This window comes from Acromyrmex echinatior, chromosome 2 (genome assembly GCF_024713525.1).
Source record: "Acromyrmex echinatior isolate Ae372 chromosome 2, ASM2471352v2, whole genome shotgun sequence".
NCBI classification, from domain to species: Eukaryota; Metazoa; Arthropoda; class Insecta; order Hymenoptera; family Formicidae; genus Acromyrmex; species Acromyrmex echinatior.
In genome coordinates this window covers 11,119,594-11,135,349 of record NC_141853.1, presented here as the reverse complement: position 1 = coordinate 11,135,349, position 15,756 = coordinate 11,119,594, and the positions used below count along the sequence as shown (strand labels likewise).

The 15,756-nt window shown below is 29.1% G+C and overlaps 1 protein-coding gene across 1 annotated transcript; it reads left to right on the top strand.

The window, feature by feature from the left end:
• Positions 1-303: 303 nt before the first annotated feature.
• On the top strand, positions 304-11,855 carry LOC105148654 (uncharacterized). Its single transcript, XM_087402538.1, has 9 exons — positions 304-496; positions 3,158-3,284; positions 3,718-3,811; positions 4,089-4,204; positions 9,620-9,853; positions 10,041-10,243; positions 10,803-10,868; positions 10,960-11,140; positions 11,280-11,855. The coding sequence occupies exons 1-8, from the start codon at positions 472-474 to the stop codon at positions 11,103-11,105; spliced, it is 1,011 nt and encodes a 336-aa protein (XP_087258664.1). The 5' UTR covers positions 304-471; the 3' UTR covers positions 11,106-11,140; positions 11,280-11,855.
• The last annotated feature ends 3,901 nt before the right edge of the window (positions 11,856-15,756 follow it).

The following is a 15,756-nucleotide window of genomic DNA, read 5'->3' as shown; positions in this document are numbered from 1 at the left end:
TGATTTTAATGTTTTATAGAAATATATTTTATAAAAGTTGTATAGATTTTGTTTTAGTTGTAAGGACGTAGATAATAGTAAAATCAATTTTTCAAGATCATATGAAAATTATTTTCTCTTTTTAAATAAAATTGTATAATTTTTGTTACATAATATGATCCCTCTAATTATTCTGTACAGAAGATATTGAATTGTTCTGTACAGAAAGTGAAAAATTAAACTCAATAAAGAGAGTTAGCAGTATATTAAGAGTAACATGATGTACCTGCTCTCGTGCGAAAGGAGGAGTATGCCAGTGAAGGACGCTGCTTGTCACATTCTTTAGTATCAAGTTGTTCGCTGAGCAAGAATACACGCGCTGCTCTGATCTGCAGTCTCGCATTTCATCTATACTCGTATTCCTACTATAAAATCTTTTGTTGATTGTGATTTAATAAAATTGTGACTTAATAAAATATACAAAGTAGTGAAATGAGGAAGATACATATTGACGATGGTAAGGCAAAATTTTATTATTTTTAATTAAACATGTATTAAACACAGAAAGAATAGTTTTTGATCGAAGCAGTGGTTGAAGTTCTCTGAATTTCAAAGAGTAAATTTTATTGTGCGCCTTAAAGAGTTTCAATTAAATAGAATATAATTTCAATTATAATAGAGTGATCACGTATTATGCAGATGAGTGCATCATTAGTGCTTAATTATCACATATTCAGAATATTTCGTCATCGAGTTCTGCGCCAATTAAATATATTGATTAAACTAATTAATGTATATGTAATCGCAAAAACGTGATAATTGAATATACATTAGACTTTGCGCCGAACATTATAGCAATTAAATATAATCGTTGAACGTGTTTTACATTAAATCTTGTACCATATATAAAAATTATACATAACTATATTGTATTAGAATACTAATACTCTTAAAATTTTTTAATCATCTTTTAGTTATCAATTTTATCTACCTTTAGTTATCTCATTACTTATAATTTAAAATTACATCTTTCTTTTACTTCACTTAGCGTCAACAATAATATAATAGCAATACTATTAAATTTAATATTTTATATTTCAAAAATATTATACTTACTTTTTTATTAAATAATATATAAAGATATTTTAAAATAATCTAAAGTCATATCAATCATTAACAAGAACTATTCCTGATCATACTTGATATATGGTCTTGATATATCAAAAATATGTATCATCATTCGTAATTTGAATTTTTTAGTATTTTATCTATGTAAATTATTTTTTTGTCACTGTAAATTATTTTATTTATGTAAATTATTTTTTTGTCACTGAGGATGCCTTAATACGAGTCAAAACGTATGCAGAATTGTTTCGAATTCGTTAAATAATCTATTAATAATCTGTACTACTTCCTAATCTATATAGTAATCGAATTCATTAAATTATATGAATAAAATCGCAAGAACAATTGGCATTTATTGTTTTTTTGCATATAATTTAAATTTTAATTAAGTAAAATATCTAATATTTAATATATAAGATATCTAATAATTAATTAACTTACTATATCTAATATGTGTAAAGTGTTCAAAAAATTACTAAACAAATACATTATAAAATTATATTTTATTTTATTTGAAACCTAAATACAATATATTGTAGAAGAATTATAACGTGTTATTTGAATAATTCGTTTATATAACTTTACATAAAGTGAAAGTATGTTATCTTTTTGCAAAAAAGGTGTGAATATGTCCTCATTTTTTACAAGTGTCTTAATCACCTTCAAAGTGTAGTGACTCTCAATGTAAATCATTGCACCATTATAACAGATTCTAATTTAGCTGTTAAGACCCGGGGTTGCATCGTTACTTTAAGCAAGGCTTGAAACTCTCTCTCTCTCTCTCTCTCTCTCTCTCTCTCTCTCTCTCTCTCTCTCTCTCTCTCTCTCTCATTTTAAAGCCGAAAAAGAGACAGAGGCAAAGAGAGTTTTAAGTCTCGCTTAAAAAGTAACGTTAGTGCAATCGGGCTTAAAATAAATAGAATTAGAATCCATTATAATGCAATGATTTATGTGCAAAATAATGAGCAGAATTAGTTTAAGCATTGCAGAAATTATCAAGTTTTGCATACATATAAATTTGATAGGAGCTACTTAGTTTAACAAAAGTTTTGTTTGCTTTGATTTATTATTTCGCTATATATTGCACTATACAAAGTCTTTTTTATAGACGCAAGAAATAATTAAAATAAATACTTATCTATTCATTTATTCATACTTATCTATTCAATATTTATTTACTTATTCAATACTCATCTATTTATTCAAATTTATTACTTTAGATAATTTTATTTTTAGATAATATTAAAAATTTTAAGTATCTTACCATTTTTTGTAAGCATCTTATTTGTTTTTTATTTTCAGAGTTCAGTGACGCTGTTTTACGAATAAAATATATGTATGATCGATAAATTTGAATAATTTATTTATTAATATTAATTTAAAATCTTGTGTCGAATAAAAGTGATTCATGCAAAAATTAATAATTTCCGCAATACTTAAACTAATTCTGCTCATTATTTTGCACATAAAAATAGTGAAATGTAACTACCAAAAAGTGAAAAAATATTACTACTTTATTCAAAATTTTAATATAAAATGTAAAATAACACTTGCAATACATTCTTAATAACAATGGAAAAGCCTTCTTGATGCTTCCATGGGTGCTTTCTATATAACTAATCTGTGCTTCGCGGGTTTTCTCCATGTCTTGGCTGCTCCTCGCCCTGATGAAGTGGACTGCAAGGCCCACGAAACGTTGGCACATCAAGAATGGACCAAGACATGGAGAAAACCCGCGAAGCACAGATTAGTTATAATGGAAAAGCCATTATAGAAATGCTGAAATAATTTAATATTTTAACATCAGGAATACTATGAATTGTAACAAATTTTACTTAAGAAAAAGACATAAGATTAAACAAATTAAAAACCATTATTTTGAACAAAATATAAATATATATTGCAAATGTATTAGCGAGTTTGTGTAAAAAATAGAATTGTTTATTATATGATTTTTCAAATTATCTGATTATTTCTATTGTTCTATTTTTCAATTTATATATATATATATATATATATATATATATACATATATAAAACATGTATATTGCAGTCCAACCACGGACAGTGGATGAACATTTCAAATTAATCCTAGAAGATAAGAGTGTAATCGATCCGGAAGCAACCGATATATCATCCAATGATCTTCCAGAATGGTACAATAAACAATTATATAAAGAGTAAGTATTTAAATTGAATTAAAATATTAAAATTCCAATTCTATTCCGATAGTAACAATCATTGCAATAAAATATAGAAGAAAGATATTTTTTTCGTATTAAACATAAATAGAAACATTTAAGAGATTAATAAATTATTTATTTAAAAATAAATTATATATAAAAACAAAAATATAGAAGTATTCAATCATAATGCTATGCTTTTATAAAATATTTCTATTATTTAATATTTATTTATATTTTTCAATATTTATATATAAACATTGATAATATTTAAAAATTTAGAAAATTTTCGAATATTTTTTTTTGTATATTACACAAATGTTAATGCAATATAACTTATTAAATCAGATATTTATTTCCAGTTTTACAATAATCTTTTTAATATTGCTTTTGTTTCATATTTTTTGAAATCTAACGCCTATAATTTTAGAGCTCAAAACTTTTATAAGCGAAACATGATGTCATTGGTAGCAGCAAACATAGTAGGAGTTATTATAGTATTTGCAGTGGAAACAATATTAAAGGTATTAAAATTTTATATTTTATTAACAATACATATAAATATATTAAAATAATTTTTTATAGTACTTGATTCTTGTTATACAGTATATTAATTTTATATAGTACAAATGAGATCTTTTTATTGTCACACATTTCGATTAAATCATAATCTCAAAATCAATCTATGAAAATAGTTTTATGTTGTACTACTTTTAAAAATTCATTTTATGTTAAATAAAATTTATTGTAAAAAATAACAACAAAATATTATTTATTGTTAAATTTTTTGTCTTTTAACAGGTGCTCTTGTATACAAAACGAAGTAATTCAACCTGTGCAGCTTTTAAAAGATATGTCGAAACTGCATTACATATAAATAACTTATATACTCATGATCCAAATAATTCAGATTCCAAGTAAGTTTTTTCCAATGTTTACAATTTTTTTCATACTCGTATTTCTTTGTGTTTTATTATACATGATACATACAAATAAAATATCATAAGATCTTATTTTTAAAATGCAATCACATTTTTATTTATAATATAAATTATACGTAAAGCAACTTTTAGATATTACACGGATTTTTTAACAGAATAAAAAAATTACGAAAAAGTCACAGTTTTTCAAATACAATCACTTATAAAGTATATAGATTTTTTACATGTTTTAATGAAAAAAATAAACAATAACAGAGGAAAGTCGCCGATACTGACATAGATCTCCTAAAAAATAAGACACCCCCTTACTTCTCAGAAATTAACTATTTGCACTTTATTAATACTATTAAAATCATCTGTTTAGCTAATTAAAGAAGTACAAACTCATGTATTTGTGGCTTGTTCTATACTAAATCAACTAAAAACGAATGCAAAAATAAAATTCTTGTGATTTTCTTTTGCAAATTGCGTAGTTTATATAATAATAACTATATTATTGATAATATTACGTCATTTTAAATGCTTGTAATTTCCTAAATCAGTTTTATTCATATCATTTTTTTCTTAATACGATTTTTAATTTAAAATTGGGGTGCAGCGTAAACCGCCATACTAGTCTGTAAAACAGATCATGAGCTAACTTAATCTTTATAATGTTGCTTTATAGTGTAAAATAGCTATATTGGAACTGAAAACAATCGTGTATATATCGAAATACTCTTGAAAAATTATCGCGTTACATATTTGCATCTTATAGAACAACATAAATAAGTAAATATGCATATAATTCAATAAAAATATTTTATAGCGAAAAAAGAGAGAGATTCTGAAATATCTTATATATTCACTTGTAGATACTTTATACAAATAATTCCTGTAAAAGAAAAAGAATAGGAATACGTATTACTATCTATTGTGTCAGTTTTAAAGCCCATTTTATTAGACGCTCATTTTTGCTTATCATAAAAAAAAAATTAATTGTAGAATTGTAAACAGTATCATAAAAACTACTCACTATCTGACTACTGCTACTATCTGACGGAAGACACTTTTTAGTTATGTTTTTTTTTACCTTTTGTTTGAAAAATATTGTCTAAAAATAAAGTGGTATGTCGGTAACTTTCTAAATTATATAATATATTCATTATTAATTGAAAAAATTATTTTCATCAGTTTTTTATTCAATTAAAAAAAAACTTTTAGTTCTAATAAGTAATATTGCAGAACTTACATCTTTAAACTCTTGATTACGTAAGACTTAACGTACATTAACATATCAACTTTAGTAAAGGGGCACGTGTCATTCTTGATTATATAACATACTGATATAAACATATATTTATAAAGATTCATAGTGATATCACTTTAAAAAATTATTTTTAAATATAAAAAAATGTAAAATCTATATTTTGCGAATAACGATCTACGTAGATTGAATTGGATTGCTACGTCAATTTCTGCCTTGCTGTGACTGAGTTGATTAATAACAGAACAGCAAAAAGTAGTGAAGATGAATTTCGTATTTGCTTATTTATTCGCAGAGATATCTTCCATAAGCTCTTTACAAATTTCTCAGTTCAATTCATTGTATATATAGATCGCATCTATGTATAATACATCTTGCATGCTGTGACATCATTCTGCGTCCGTGCCATTTGCAAATTATGTAGAGGCAGCTTAAAATATAGTTTTTTTTTTTTTTATATAATTCTTTCTTTGTAATACTTGTTTTTAATATCTAAATTTTAAATATCTTTAAAACAATTTAAACAATTTAATAAAACCTGATAAATGCCTATAAATAAATACAAATTAATTACGAATATATTCATAATATAATAATAAAATTCAGTAAATATTAAACTGCCTCTATATAATTCGCAAATCGCAAAATATAATTTGTAAACGCAGATATAGAATATTGTATTACCGAAACGCAAAAATCGAACTGCGATAACATTGATATTTTAAAATGTTGAATTTTTTTTTAATCAGATTAGAGGAACTTGCTATATGTTTAATATTTTCCGTATCACGGAAATTTATAAAAAAGGTAGCTCTCTGCTGATAAATTAAGCAAATACAAAATTCGTTATCGCTACTCTTTATCACTGTAATGCAGAAGTTGACGTGACAGTTCAGTCCAGTTTAAATTATTAAATTTTCAAAACGCAGATTCATTTTACATTTGCATTTATGATTTACATTTTGCGATTTGTGAATTAAAAAAGCAGTGATGCTTTATGAGAAAATAAAAAAACATCCTTTATTTAATGACCGTTATCCTTCAAATTATGCCCATAGAGACAATACACTGCTGATAAAGTTCGTACAACTTGCGGAAACTGAAAAATCATCTTTGGATATCATTTCAAATCTTATTGTCACATGATTTAAAATATATATACGGCAATACGCAATTCTTGAGTCAGCATTCCATTACAATTTTGAATCACTTTCCTTGTTCCTGCGATTTTGCTCTTTCGCAGATTTCTTTGTTCCTTAAACTAAAAAAGACGATGAAAGGGATTTTACAAACGTTTCGGACATTCAATGACACAATAAGACTTAAGACGATATCCAAACTTCATAGATGACTTATTTCTTAGAGTTTCTCCACAAGCTATACAAACGTTGTCAGACGTGTTGTCTCTAGGGGATTTACTTCGTAGAACGATAAAGGTCATTTGTATTATTTAGACATCGGATTCTTATGCAATTTTATGTTTTTTTAAAAAGCAAATTGGAAAGTAACATAAAAAAAGAAATTTGTTACATTAAAAAAGCATTCTAAAAATGCATATTTATTAGTGCAATTGTGGATATTTGCATATTTGTGCACATTTGCATATTTTGTGCATGTCTGCAAAAAATATCTATATAAAAATTCGATGTATAATTATTACAGTAGTTTAATTGCGTTTATATAAGTCCGTTTCTTATATGGACATAGCATAGAGACATCATCCGTGTGCAACAATGTTTTATAACATTGAAAAGAATTTAAGAAATTATGGAAAATTTGAAAAGAAGAAAAGGCAAACCGCATTTAAGTACAACTGCAGACAATACTTTTATGGTCTTAGCACATTTAGAAGAAAATCCGCACACTTCCATTTGTGCAATTGCTACTGGTTTATCTAAGAGTTCTGTTCATAAGATGGTAAAACAGAATCGTTATCATCCTTATAAAATGATCAAAGTACAACATTTACGTAATATTTGATTCACAACGTTGTCTAAATTTTATAGCATGGCTAGTTGTCATGTACAAAAGTAATCCTGAAATATTACAGAATATCCTATGGATATAATACAGATGAATGTAAGTTCTCAAATAATGGTGTAATTAATCATAATCATCATTTTTAGTCGAAGGATAAGCCATTGGTTCTGAGAACAATTTTCAACAGAAAGTTACAGTGAATGTTTGGTGTGGTCTAGTACTACGGTCATCTGATTGGACTCTACTTTTATGAACAGAATTTGACAGCCCAAGCTTACTTTAATTTTCTTCTCAACTTCCAATATTGTCGCAAGTGCTTCCGATTGATGTTGTGCATCGTATTTATTTCCAATTCCTCGGTCCCCTGATTTATCATCATTAGATTTTTTTCTAATTTTGAAGTCATTTGCAATCAATAGTCTACGCGATATCAGTTCAAAATATGAAACATTTAAAGCAGCGAATCCGTACAGCATACGAAGAAATTCACCGTGACAGCATTATAGGAGTAACTAATGGAAATTTATTACATAGAGAATTGTACCTACAAGAAAATGCGATTACAATTCGAACACTTATTGTAATTAAGGTCATAATATAGCAGATCATTGAACTCGTCTTAACACCAGTTACAATATTATGAAGTAAAAAATGTAGTGCCATTTAAAAAAATTAGTGACCTTGACTTTTTTTTCTAAAAAAGAGTATTTTGAAAATTTTTAATAATGCAATTTGTAGCCGATTGAAAACTGATTAATTTTTATCCAAACTAATTTTTGTTAGATCATCGGAAATACCGGAAAAATCGTGATCACAGATCAATTACGTGAGACACCCTATAGTATATGTATAAAAGGAATGTCAATACATATGATATATATACGATATTCATATTAAATTATATAAGATCCAGCTTTGACAAGTTATCATTAAAAGATCCAGCAACAAGTGCAACATATGCTTTTAATTTATAGATTATTTTTCACATTTAAGGTTTCAAATTTTTATTCCGAATTTTATTACCATACCATATGTATTGACATGTATTGACAATCTTTTTAGACACATGTCGCTTTTTAGACACATGTCATAAAATACTTTATCGTCTCTGAATGTTTGCTTAGTCATGCATTTATGAAAAGTTATTTACTATTTTAAAAATAGATGAATTAGTAGCCACACACTCTATACTAATTAATAGGGATGCACCGGATCATAAAATTATTAAATATCGAATATCGGATATCCGGACGGAATGTAACATCGGATATCCGGTATCCAATTAGATATCCGAGAAGGCAATTTTTTCGAGTCGGATATCCGACATTTTTCGAATATCCGATCGGATTCCGAGAAAGTGTCTTCTAAAAAAAAAAAACCTATAGAGAAAAAGATTGTAATTTTGTAATAATATATAAGATATTATAGCATCGAATATGCATACTTATATGCATACTTATTTTTAGAACATTTATATAAAAAAAAAATCAACAATTTAATGATATCAAATTTCAATCGGATATATTCCCGAACACTAATGATATCTGACTATCCGGTCAGATAGTAAAAAAGTGCCGGATAATCTGGATACTTTTCAGATATCCGATGGATTCCTAATTAATTGTAAATTGTGTTCTGATATACGAAATGAGTTTTCATAAATAAAATATAACTAATAAAATATAATGCGTTAACAAAAAATGTTACAGACACAAAATACTTAACATACATAAAACTTAATAACAGATAGTTTTTTAATTATAGTATATCAAAGGTATCAAATGTACTCACACAGCACTTTTGATACATCGTAGCTCAAAAACTATCTATTATTAAGTCTTGTATTTATGACATCTTTCGTCCATCACATTATATGTATAAGCTACCTTGGTAGCAACTGTCATTTTAACGTTAAAAGACGTTATTTTGACGTAAGCTACCAGGATACATTATATGAAAATTAAACTCATTTTAAGTCCAATTTTCCATATAATTAGTGTGAGATCTTTTAGATGTAGAATTGTATTTAGAAATTTAGAATCGCGCACTGAAAGTATTCTTTCAATTAAGTTTAAATCAAAATTTTATTTAAATATAAAAACTTCTTATATAAGAAGGCACACATATACACATGAACGAATGTTTAAACTTTTAATATTTGCTAGCTGGTACAAATCGATAAACTCAATTCGTTGGCATCACAAAATTAGCACCAGGATGTCAAAGCAGGCTGGAATTGGAGAAATATATCAAAAAGATATGGTACTTACACAATTCAGCTTTGTGGGATACATCGCTATTGCACCTAGGTCTTTTGGACTGAACATGACATTGGAAGAAGAAGAAGCATTTAATCATTTCTGGCGCGTAAATGGTTATATGTTAGGCATCACTGATAAGTATGCATACAATGTTTAATTCTGATTTTTACTAAGCAAGTTTAGCATTTAAGTCTAATATATTCTATCTCTATATAATTTAAATAATTTAAATAATTTATAAATTTGGCAGAGCAATCTCTGCCAAAATTGTGCACACAAGTTATACACTTATAATTTTATTAATTCTATTTATCTTCATCTATAGATTGAATTTATGTCGCAAAAACGCAAAAGAAACTATCGAACTATGTTATAAAATCAAAGATTTATATGGGACTTATTTGAGTAACGGTTCACCTGAATTTTATGAAACAGCGTTACAAACGTTAAATGGATTATGGTTTATTGATATAACCGCGGATATAGATTCTTTCATGGCATTCGTTTTTAAATTACATGGACTCCCAGGTAAATATTCAATTTTCGCAATGATTAGAAATTATTATTTCGATAATTTCTATTTATTGTTTTTTTTTTTATAAATAATATATCTTTATTCTTTTCAAATATTTTGATTCTAATATATTGCCGGCAAAAAATCAGTTACTTTTATTAAATCAAAAATTATTAAAAGTTAAATAAAGTCAGATCAGATTGAAATATTTTTTTGGTAATTGTTGAAAACAATGGATCCAGCTCGGATGGCCTTGACGTATATAATCAAGTTCATGAGTTCCCGAGTTCACAAGATTTTATTCGTTATTGGATCGATCATATCATATTAGATCAATCATAATCTTGATAACATTATATGTCTAGATCATCGAAGCTAGGTACGTTGTTTTCAACATTTATTTTTTTTTATTAGAAACCAAATTAGTTATTAAAATCATTGTAATCTTTCAATTTGATTTGATTTGATGTTTGTTGTAACGACTATTGTCTGCAAGATTAGATACTTTTAATTTAATTACTTTCGTCAACACTAATAATATATTACAATTGTCAAAAATAATTTATATTCCAGATAAAAAGATTGGGTGGCGTAGTTGGTTAATTATGAAATATCGTGAATGGTTATTTTATTTGTGTCGTAAGTATTGTACAAATATTTATTTGATATTTTATTTGATATTTTATCCATATGCTATATCATATGTTGATTTGTTCTCTATCTTTTTTAGTTGTGCCTTATATCAGAGTAATAGTAAGAGCATACACTAATTTATTTATTCAGCTCGTATTGTGGAATGCATATTACTGTCCTATACTTGCGTGGATAAGATTTGGGAAGAATAATGCTCGAATCAACCTATATCCTAAACACTAACAACCTCGATTTTACTAACAATTTATTGCATTTATTATATTAGGTGTTGGAATTAATTCGTAGCGTTTTACAAGTGATGGGAAGTACTTTCATTAATGTATTTTTTAATGCTCATGTGAAATAAATAACATTCTTTCATTAAAAACGCTACGAATTAATTCCAACACCTAATATATAAATCAAATTTAACTTTTAAAATATTTTAACATGTTATTAATTATTATATACATCATACACTGAGAAAAAAAGTTGTTAACTTAACTAAAGAATTAGTTCGTAGTGATCATTTAGTTCAAATATTTATATATTTAAGTAAAATATATATGATTATGTAATATGATTACATATGCGATTATATGATGTCAATATATTTACTTGAATTAACAAATAATTTAATTAAATATTTGCTTGACAGTCCGTGAAAGCTGCATTTAGTTGAATCAATTAATTTTACTTTTTTGAAACAGCAACTTTTTTCTCTCAGTGTGATATAAAAATATAAAGTATTCTATTTTCGAGGATGCGTAATTATCTCAAATACAGCGGCTGCTTTTTGACCAATCAAAACGTTGCCTCAAATTGTAAAAAGCAGCATGATATCATGTGTATTCACTAATTTAGGAATAACGAAATATCTTATATTCTTATAATATATGCGATTATATACATGTTTTAATCCTTTGACTGCGAAAAAATGCGGCGCAAAACATGCATTGTAGATCTCGATGGTAATAAAAATGGTGCTAATAACATAGTGACTTTTTGTATTTATTCTTTAGAAAACATAGTACAAATTGTTAAAATGTAAAATTTTGATTTACAATAAAATTGATGTTTTAATCAATTTTTATTTCTTTATTTAATTTCGTAATATAAACATTAAAAGCAATTCATTTTCTCTCTCTCTCTCTCTCTCTCTCTCTCTCTCTCTCTCTCTCTCAAGTTCTCAGCTCTCTTATCAGGGACGTAATGACTTTCTTTGCATATATGCACTGACATATAAAATATACCTATAGTTTTTTTAACACTGATTCTTGGTAAATTTAAACCTAGATCTTTGGTATAAAAAGCAGCCACACAACTCTGATTGCATATAATTAATAAAGTTTTATTTCAAAATTCACTGTTAGCGCTGAAAATCTCATAGTATGTACAATACATGTAACATAAGATATAAATTTTTAGCTGACAGTTAATTTTAGAACATATTCAAAATATAAAGCATAAACAATATTTAGTATTTTTTACTATGTAACATAGATAACAAATATATCAAACGTATTATAAACACCAACAGTACAGTATAGATTAACTTAAAATTAGGTTTATAGTGCCAACGGCAATAAAAAAGTAAATATTTGTATTGATTTGTAACGTCGTAACACTCGTAACCAAATCATTGTTATAAACCATTTTCAAAAAAGTAACGATAACAATAATAAAGTAATGCGTTACTTCTCATTCCTAGACTATTGAATGGTAATAAGTCTTTGCTTTTATATGATTTATACAATAATATGAATTCTTTTATTTATTATATTACTTTATATGTTACTTAAACATATCGTATTTTTAAGAATACATTTTTCCAATATAGAATCGATGCAGAATCGTTTATATTAATATATTAACTATAATATGATATTTTATTGCCGAAAACTATAATTTTGTTTATATATGTAAATAAAGAATATATATTTGAATAATTTATTTAAACATTTATTAATTTGTATTTATTACTCAATAGTAATTAATTGTTCAAGGAATAATCACGAACATGTACAAATTAAATCAAGAATTTCTATTATAAATTATTATAGAAAGACTTTTTACAAAAATAAAATTTTTATACATTAATAGTATGTACTCAATTAATTAAACAAGTAATTGAAGTAAAACGATGTTAATTAAATTAATTTATATAGCTTATCAATTGAGCCAAATACCGACACAGGCCTCTTAATTATCTGCTATTGCTGCGAGCAAAGATGAAAGAAATATACACCTACCGTCAGATAGCGTTACAAGTCTTTTTGTTTAATATATTGAATAAAAAAAATCTATCTATTCACTACATTTTATTTTTGTTACAGAAGAATTATATTAACAAACTCTTATATTTCAATTCGTACAGATTTTTAAGTGAAAATTTTTTTTTAAGTATAGTGTATTATTTACACATAAATTAGCAAAAACTGGAGTTTATAGGAATATCCAAAATAAAACGTGAATTTTTTATCACGCATTCTTTTAGTTTGCATCAGTAATAAATTTCACGTTATCTCATGACCGTTTAGGAATGCTAAATTTTAAAGAAAAAAAATAATATAATCACATTGTATTCTCATGACAACATTTCACGAGTAGTTGTTTACTAAGGTAACCAACAGATCGGATTTGATTATATCAAAATAGAGACTATGGAGAGACTACAGAGAGAGAAATCAATTTTCTGTCCAGAAATTTCAAATAGCTCTCACTGTAAAGCGAGACATGATGCTTAGCTGCTCAATTCATTAGCGCATACATCAATCATTATATACATATAGCATTTGCGTTTTCCATAAAAATAATTGCTATGTTTAAACATAATAAGTGTGGTATTTAAACATAAACCAATTGCCAATGGATTATTATGATTACAAATTATTACTTACACAAGTGTATACATTCTGTGTTCATTATTATGTTTAAAACAAATACGCGATGCAAACTTGATATAATCTTTCCATATCATAATATTACAAGATTATAATAAACAGTTGAAACAGATTCATTAAAATCATGAAATTCTTTGAAACAGAATTTCTTTTCGACTCTAAAATTTAATTTACGTAATCAATATCATTTTCGGTACCTCGTATTCGTGGAGTGTGCTCTTCCACAACACATTATGTAATAACGTTTCCATCACATTGTTCACAGAGATGATATCCTGCATGTTCCGCACAGAATTTTCCCCTCGTTTGTCCGCTTATGAGGATTCTCGCCGCGATCTTGAACGGTGTCCTCTCGCCATACAATCACGAGGGATCATTTTTACGCATCTCGTGTGATTCCAGATCCGCAGGCGTGTTCGATTCGAGCTGGTTAGAGCTTCGCTCGCGTACGAAGTGAGCCTTCGCACACGTATGCAGTGAAAGAAAGAAAGAAAGAGAGAGAGAAAGAATAGGAATGAGAAAGAGAAGAAATCCCCTCGGCGTTCGTGTGTAACGCTCTTCTCTCGCCCGCATGCATTCACACATCGATAGACGCGCGCTCGTATATACACACACACACCTGCTCTCTATCTTTCTTTCTCTCGCTCTCTCTCTCTTTCTCTTTCTCGCTCTTTATGTGAACGACGACGACGACGACGACGACGACGAAGGAGTATGTAACGCGCGGGTCCAAGTACATAATACACAGCCATATATCCTTCTGTCCCGCAGCTACTCTCCCTCGACCCTGTCGCCTCTTCTCGATTCCTCTCTTCGTTCGTTCCTTGGCTCTCGCCGATCCTTTCCCCTCGGCTGCCACGGTATCACCCAGCCCCTTTTCGCGGCCCTCCTCGCCACCGCCGCCGCCGCCGCCGCTGCCGCTGCCGTCGCCGCCGCCGTCGCCGCTAGCACGACCTAAACGAGATGACTCGCCGCGCCGTGAGGACAGGACGGCGCGCTAAGGCGGGGAAAGGGAAGATAGAGCGTGGCGATGATGAGGAGACGGTCGGGATCGGGGACGAAGGTATCAGCAGAGGCCGTCCGAAGGAGAGAAGGAAGAAGCCGGCCCTCCGGCCCTTGCGTATAGCACAAAGAGATCCGTGCGCGCGGCCGACTCTTCTAAAGCTCGATTCATACGACGGTCTCGGGGGTCTCGGGTCTCCAACCACCGTTCCTCCTCGTCTCACGAAATCGCTTTGCGCTGCTTTGCGCCGCTGTAAATTGCGAACGCCACCGCGCCGCGCCGTATCGCTCGCTTCCGTCACCCCGTCCCCTCCTCCCCCCGTCGTCATCCCCATACCGTTCGAGGACGAGGCGACGGGGAAAGGGCGACCCGCGCGTTAGGACACCCTACGGTCATACGTCGATACGTGTTTCTCGAGGGAATGACGCGCGTGGAGTCGCGTTATTTCGAGGAACCGGGCCGCGACGAAAGTGGCCGGGTGTAAGATTGAAGATACGTATATTCATCCGTCGTTCGTGAGTCGTGGGTCGAAAATTAATAGCTTCTCTGTTCATGTAGACGGGTCTTGTCTTTTGGCCTTCCAGAGGGGATTGAACTCGTGAAAAATGAAACGGCAGGTATATTACGGCGCGATATACTTTTTACCCTAGATAGAAAACGTGCGTACGGAGATTATCAACCCGTACGTCAAATCGTTTCGCTGTTGTTTCGTATGTCTCCAACGGACATTGCGAATATTTCGCAAAACGCGCGCCGATCGTATACACAATTTCCTGCAAATTATGATGCACGATCTTTGAGTAGCAAGATCGTATTTAACGGTATCGTAATTGCCAACGTGGCCGAGACACGAATTTATCTCACCGGCGCGGCGCCCGTCCAATTTTCATCGCGACCTTACAGACTTGGTTGCGTTTATATTAGAAAACGTAAAAAATCGCAGCTGCCTGCGCGTCGCATGCACGTTTCGTGAGGCATGAATAAAGTA